The 7,598-nt window shown below is 53.6% G+C and overlaps 1 protein-coding gene across 1 annotated transcript in view; it reads right to left on the bottom strand.

Annotated features, from left to right (window-relative positions):
• Positions 1-100: 100 nt before the first annotated feature.
• Positions 101-7,598, bottom strand: part of CADM1 (cell adhesion molecule 1) — an 86,191-nt gene continuing 78,693 nt past the window's right edge. The window contains exons 11-12 of the mRNA XM_009895932.1: positions 2,109-2,240; positions 101-877 (exon numbers count right to left, since the gene is read on the bottom strand). Of these exons, the coding sequence (XP_009894234.1) occupies positions 759-877; positions 2,109-2,240 (251 nt within the window). The 3' untranslated portion in view covers positions 101-758. The remainder of the gene's footprint in view (positions 878-2,108; positions 2,241-7,598) is intronic.

The following is a 7,598-nucleotide window of genomic DNA, read 5'->3' as shown; positions in this document are numbered from 1 at the left end:
GCATCCCTCCCCGGAGGAGAACCCCCCGCTCCTGCCTCCCCCGCGGCCGAGCGGCGCCTTTGCCGAGCTCCAGCCCCTTTCCTAGTCGCCACCATGGCAGGCACCTGGGACACGGGCAGCCACAAACGGGTTCTCGTCGTTCGTTTAATCCAAGCCTCGACGACGATAGAGGGAATGGGACATGGGCACACTGAACTGCAAACTACGGAATCTAAAATGTGCTGGTTCTCCTCCGATGAGCTCGAGTTCGGAACGGAAACGGTGAAGAGAAAAAGAAAGAGAAACACCTTCCAAGAAAGCCACCTACTCCAAGGGGTCCCGGCAGGCAACTCCAGGAACGGGACGGGGAAGGGGAAACGAAGAGCCACAGAAACCTGACGGGAACTAACGCACAGAAGCCCCTCTTCTTCCCAGCCTCCCCCCGACCCCAACGAACAGAAATTAAACAAGGCACAGAATCTTCTGCAAATGACTTCACTAAACTAAATCCAAGCTGGACTTGGCCAAAAAAAGAAAACCCAAACAAACTGAGGTGTCGAACAGCAGAGTGTACTTTACGAGGAATATTTTTACACAGCGAATCCCGGACCCTCCCAGCCTCACCGCTCTCCACCCATTTGCTTTTTTTTTTCTCAAAAAAAAAAAAAAAAAAAAGACACAAGCTGGTTGCAACTTCCAATATCGCTGTCTCTTTAGCGTTTAAATAGGGCCAGTAGTAACCGTCCACGGTTGGACACCTCATAGAAACCAAGGCTGCTCTAGATGAAGTACTCTTTCTTTTCTTCGGAGTTGTTCTGTCCTCCTTCTGCATTGATGATGGCTGTGTCTGCGTCGGCCGCATCATCTGCTCCTTTGGCTTCGTGGGTGAAGTATGTACCTGCAAGGGAAGCGGCAGGTTGCGCGCCTCGCCGGAGGTCTCTGCAAGGTGCCGAGAGAGCCAGCGACGAAGCCGCGAGCGGAAAGGGGAACAAACACGTAAACCATGACTGTACCAGCACAAAAGCGCAGCGGCGGCCAGGAGCGGGGCCGATGTTGCCCGCGTGGAGCTCCCCGCTCCCGCTCCTCCAGGAGCGGCCGGGGGAAGACCCCTGGGGGCAACCACACTCCGGACACCCCCGTCCCCGCTCCGAAAGGCGACGGCGTGTCACTCTCTGCACTGTCTTACTCGGAAAAGCAATCAGGTCACAGCCATTTCCCCTTCTCAGAAGCACACAAATACCAGTAAAATTGCATTTTATATGCTTTACTTCAAGGAGAGAAATCTTTCATCTCCACTTTCTCTCTCCCCTAATGTGTTTTAGGGTTCTTTCCCCCCCCTTTTCTCTCTTCTCGGCATTATTCACTCCATCCCGGGTGCAGTCGTAACCAGCCTCATCCTCCGTCAGCTTTTCCACATACACTAAATAAACCGCAGTTGACATTAACTCCTTTCGCACAAACACGTATACGGGGGAAGGGTCTCAATTCTGTGTGCGGGTTTTGATTTGCTCTGGAAGGTGTAACAAGTTCCCAAACTGGACCGTTTTACACCAAACCAAGATAAGGTGGCACACACGTAGCAGCTCGGGTCAATGGGGTTTTCCGGAGGGACTGCCAAATTTCAGTTTTCACCTGCGTGCCGACGCGCGGGCGGCAAGCTCCGGGGACGAGCTGAGCTGGGGCAGCCCTGCGCATCGTTCCGCACGCTAATTATCTCGAACACCTGGGACTGGAACAGGAGGTACCACGGGCTCTTTGAGAAGAGCTCACAGTGCCCACATGTGAAATGCAGCTCCAAAAAGAGGATGCACCTTGTTTGTCCAGCGTCCTGCTGCTACCATGCCTGGGAGGGGACAGTGCCCCCCCGGCACCAGCACCCGCCAGCCCCAGCGCCGGCGTGCCGGGTAAAGGCAGTCCGGGGTAAACTGCTGTCCTCCCGCCCTCCGCCCCCGCTGCCCAGAACACGGATGGGCTGCTCCAGCCTTCCTCCTTTTCCCCATTTCCAAAGGCCCTCCAGGAGACGTCCTTCCAGAGCAACCCAGGGGGCCTCCCGCATCCCACCGGACACCGCGAGCAAGGGGGAACGCGCGCCACGTCCTCTCATTTTCCACTTTGGGTCTTTGTCTTACCTTTATGTCTGGCAAAATATCGCCCTAAAATGATGAGCAGGCAAAGCATCGCAAACACGACCACGGCCACGACGCCACCAACCACCGCATGGTCCACGCTCCGTATTGCCCCTTCCTCACCTGCACGAGAATCTGTTGAGATCAGAAGAGGAATAAGAATTTGGGACTTATTACGATGCACTCCGAAGGGTCTGGCTGCAGCCGCTCTCAGGATGGGAAAAGCCACCCTGGTGCTCTCAGGAGGAACAGGGGTGAAGCGCGGAGCTATCTAGACAGATGAGTTCGGGCAGGGGACCTTTGCCCAAAGCCGAACTGATCTGGCGGCTGGACTCGCGCGGTGTTCTCCGCTCTAAGCAGCAGCACTACAACTACGCAGGTGGAAGACAGCTGGGAGAGGGAGAGGAGAGGAGAGATGGAGTGGGCGGTGGGTGTGTATTTTGGCAAATTTCCCTGGAATGCTCCCCAAATTTCAACCTCCCCGGGGGACGGGGGCACAGGGAAAAGCAGCTTGATTCGGGAATAGTAATCGTTAGCTGGGGAGAAACATCATTAACAAGTGCCCTGCTGGAAACGTTCCACCTTCAGCCCAAAACCTCCTCGAGCGAAACCCAACCAACCCAGCATGGCAAACGCGCCTCCGACCATCGTCTCCCCCAGCCCAAGAAGATGATGTCGTGGAACACAACCTTTGCTCCTCGGTGCGGCTCCCGACGTCCGAAGACACGGAACTCCTAACTCAACCCGTGAGAGCCTCTTCAAAGGCAGAGAGCGAGCAATAACTGTACAGTGCCTCCACCTGCTTTATTTCATTTATTTAACTCCTCAGCACGCAATTAGTTTTCTTTTCTAAGCGCCTCTCCCTTAGGACGCCGTCACCTGGGAGAGGAATGCCTTCTCTGGCGGAGGAACAACTCCGCAACGAACCCCGAATGAGCTATGGCCATGTAAAATGAATGTATAGCAGTGTAAACAATTTTAATTTAGGAACGCAGCTACATCAACCCTCGCTGCAACCCTAATGGCAACCGAGATTTATAACGTAGTAAAAAACAATTATTCTCCCGTTGATTAATACATTAACATTTTGGAATAGAAGCTAAACCATTGTCTCTTTTTTTTATTGAGTCAAGCGCGACACCTCCATTAAAATGATTTACTGGCCGTACCTTACAATTTAAGCACAGCAGCAACAGAAACGGTAAAAATCTTTTAACTTTACATGATTTGTGAAGTCATATGTGAAGGATTTACCATTTAAATCTTTCACTACAAGAAGCACATGGCCTATAAATCTGTCCCGCATGCGGTCGCCCAGACACCTAAGAGAAATGCATTTTACCAGGAAGACTGAGAGTGCAAATGCAAGTCAATTTTTAAGAAAGATTTATCTCTGTCTCCCTCCACAGAACACAGCAAGTCTCTGAAGCCTCCACCTCTAATAATATTTGAAGTTTATCGATCAAGCGTACAGATCCGTGACAGCTAAAGGTAATGGTGCTCTTTTGAGCTGAAACCTGATACAAAGCTTTCCAGCTGCAGCCCGGGATTTACGCCTTCTATCGAGATTTCCAATTCTGCTCCGAGATTAAGGACTGAGGGACCTAGGTAAGTACCTCGTGACTGAGAGCGCCATAAAGCGCCTTTTAATTAAAACAATTTAAGAAAAAAACACCTGCCCAGCCTTTTTTCCAGTCACTTCCGAAGAGCAGCTCGGGCGCGGGCAGCGGGATGGACGGGGCCAGGCGGCCGGTCGGGGACACACACCGCGCATCCCGCAGGACCCTTGTCGGCAGCTCATCCGGCAGGCTAAAACCTGCGGCAGAAACGAATTCCAAAAGCATTCGCTGCCAAATAACGTCATCCCCAGTGCCTTCCCTGGGGGCAGGGTGTGCCGGAGGAATCCCAGAGCGCGTTACAGGGAGGCACTTTGTGTCCGGTCTCCCGCAGACCCCTCGCCAGGGCGAAGGCTCTGCCGCCTGCCCGGGACGGCAGCTGGGGAAACTGGGCAACGCTGGCCGTCCCGGGAGGCTGCTGCCCAAGCACAGCCCTCTCACGGCGGCCGTCAGCTCGCCTAATCCGGGCCTTTACACACTTGCTCTGCGCAAAGCAACCGGAGCAACAGAGCACATCCGCTGCAGCTGCTGCGTTAGGCAAGATCCACTCCAGGTTTTTTAATTTTTTTTTTTTTTTTTTTTTTTCCCCAGAAACTTAGCACCCAGTTCCGCCCGGCTGCACTAAGGAGGAGGCAGCAGCATCCCGGCCTGGGAGGATGAATGTCTCGCTGACATCTGGAACAGCTGAGGAGAATAAACACGCCGAGTTACGGCTCTATAATGTGCTTGGAGCAGGATTTTGCATCAAGAGGCATTTTCTCTTAATCACCATAAATTAAAGCTCTGGAAAGACGAGGCCTGACCGGGGGTCGGTGCGCCAAAGCCTCGCGCCCCTCACTTCCCTCCCGGCGTCCCCGCAATGGGTGGCCAACGAGAGCAGGGAGACAGCCTTTCCCTGAGAAGGGACTTCTGCGTAGAGCGTGGCAAAGAGGACAGCTTATTCAGTACGACTGCGTCTACTGGGACAGGCAGGGTCATTGTTCTTGATTATTTCTGTTAACGAAGACCTCTGCGAAGCGCCAGACACAAGTGTAGTTTATTATGTGTGTGGCTAAATAGTTCCTCCGCCAGCTTACACGCTCCCTAAAGATTAAGTATCTTCTGAGGATGCCTCGTGGTTGCGAACCATCTAACACGAAGTCTGCGAGGCAGCCACAGCGCACCCCCAACTTACACGGTGCTCTGTTTCCGTGCGATTAGCCGGTGACGGGAACGGCTCTGGTGGTCCCCGTGCAGCTGGGCGGGACGTGCGTCCCCGGCAGAGCCACCCGCATTAGCAGTGACGGCGGCACTACCCACCGGGAGGCCGATTCCCACGCCTGCTCTCACTCATCCCTGTTCCCGACCCAGCGGTGACGCTGGCGGAAGGTCTCTCTTCCAAACAAGATGCCACAATTAGAGCATTAAAACACTTATCGGAATAAAATCTGCCTCGTGTCTTTGCCACGTTGCAGCGATTTGCTCCCCAAAGATAAACTACTGCCCACTTCAAAGAAAAAGTCAAATTTTTAAAAATTTTTCAGACCCATCACATAGTTTTTCTTCTTTTTAAACAGGGAAGTAAAGCTGAGCCACCACGAAGGCCAGGGACCGCCACCCCCACCGCAAAGCCGGCGATGCCCACGGCACCGCCAACACTGCTGTCATACTCCAACTCCTAAATCAAACTCTCCAGTGACGGACTTTCCCTGCGCAACCTATTCCGGCCTGATGCCGTTCCCTCTGCTACGCACTCCTCCTTCGAGAGCTCCTCTCCACCTCAGCTTTGCCATCTCCTCAAAGCCCGGGTGCTCCGAAGCAGGTCCCCGCTGTGCCGCCGGCGCGGAGGGCCAGGCAGAGCCAGGGCTGCCCCCCACAGCCCCCGCCAGCTCCGGACACCGCTCCGCGCCGGTCGCTCTGTGCCCCACCAGCACGAGAGCGGCGCCCTCATTTTCTCTCGCTCGGCACTTCTTTGGCAATAAAAAAACAAGTGTCGGGTCTACGAAGCAAGGAGTAATTCCCCAAGTTTGTGCCGAGAAAGAGAGCCTTGACCTTAAAAACCGTATTCCGCTTCAAAATGCTGTCTCTGACTGACAAAAGCTATTCCCGCTTCATATCTATGATTAAAAAAGAAATCACAACTTTATTACTGAAGAGGGAACAGACGAGATGGCAGGAGCTGACAAAATGCCACATTATTTGCTAATCCTAATATGTTATTCTTCCTTAAGATTTGCTTTTCTCAGCACCAATTCAATTATAGATGCTACAAATCCTTCTGACATTTAATTCCCTCTTGTCAGAGAGTAGTAAATGTATACATGCAGAGCTTCCCCATTAAGATGTTAATATATATTGGAGCACGCTGGCCTTTAAATCCAATAGGCAGAATTTTTCTGTTGCGGTTCTGTTTCTGGTGTGCTGCTGGTTTTTTTGCTGGCGGGAGCAGGGGGCCCCGGTGGGGACCCCGCCGCATGTTGCCGGCAACATGCGCGCCCACGGGGCCGCTCTGCCGCGGCTGCGCGCCCCGGCGGCACCCCGAGGGGCAGGCTGGTGCTTTGCCTGGTACCAAAGCACCCGAAAGGAAAACTGCAGCGATAACGGTACAATCCAGTGCCAATACCCGCAGGGATGCAGAAAACAAAATACTGTTTTTTCTTTTAAACTGCTGCGCTGCCTCCCCCGCGAGAACAGCTGGGCTGTGCCCTGCGTTAGAGGGACATGGCCATTCGCTCCGATGCAGCTCTGAGCCCATCGGCCAGAGGGGCAGCTCCACAGACAGCGGCAGAGAGCGCTGCCGTCCCGTTCCAAGTGGTGGCCAACGACAGACTTTGGTAGCTTTAAACTGGGGTTTGCTTATTATTGTAGTCAACTGCTCACGTCATCGACAACAAAGAGATTGTACCACTCGAGCGCTGAAGTTTTCCTTTACACACAAAGTGCGACTCATGAAAGGGTAGGCAGACAGAAGGGAAAGGCAGTTGTGACTGGTTCCTCCTCGTCACCACACCAACCCCACTTATTCTGGGAGTCCGGGCGACCCGAAGGGACGGTTAGCTGGTTATCGTCCCTGGAAGTATTCCCAACTAACAGCTGCCTTTTAAACCTCCCGGTTCTTAGCTGTGGGTTCTTTTTTTGGGGGGGAGACACCTTTTTAGAAATAAATGTATTAATGATCTCAACTTTTCCAACATTTTTGCCATTGTAATTGCTTAAAAATAGCTTTCTGTGGACCGCCTCGAGAGCATGCGAAAAGCTGGCAGATTCTAACAGCGACATCCCAACAACGTGGGTCGAGTGCTTACAGCAAGGTTTAGCAGATGGAGGACTTTTCTCCTCCCAGCTACTCAATAAAAAGGTTCCATTCCATTCTCTTTTTAATGAGGCTTTAAAATATATATCTATATGTACGTATCTACGCATATCCTAATTCCACTCTTTTTGTAAGCGGCAGCTACTCAAGCTTAAGCCTAGATTGGACCCGGCTGACTGCACGAGCTGGTATTTTAAATCTCAATTATACCCACCCTAAACGCTGCAGACCTATTAGGGGCAAACCACTTTATTTTTAGCTTCAGCGCTCCCCGCATTTTTGGAGGCGGGCGCCGCGAAGCGCAAACCCCCAGGTTTGGGGTCTCCTTCGCGAAGGGAGCATCCGCGCCTGCCCGCAGGCACCGGCTCCTTCCCAGCCCGCAGCCGGGGCTGAGCCCGGCACGCAGCACCGTTCCCGGGGTCACTGCGGCTTCCGACAGCGCCCCTCACCGCCTGCCCTGGGGGGCTCCGGCGCCCCTTCCCACCGAGGCTCTCCGTGCCCCGGTAGCAGCGCCGGGAAGGCAGCGCAGCCCCCGCAGACGTGGTGTGCCCCGCCGTCACTCTGGATGGCGCCCGTGCGGCTCGG

The sequence above is a fragment of the Charadrius vociferus genome, unplaced genomic scaffold (genome assembly GCF_000708025.1).
Source record: "Charadrius vociferus isolate BGI_N301 unplaced genomic scaffold, ASM70802v2 scaffold172, whole genome shotgun sequence".
NCBI classification, from domain to species: domain Eukaryota; kingdom Metazoa; phylum Chordata; class Aves; order Charadriiformes; family Charadriidae; genus Charadrius; species Charadrius vociferus.
Note: the sequence above shows the minus strand (reverse complement) of the source record. Positions and strands in the feature narration are given on the sequence as shown.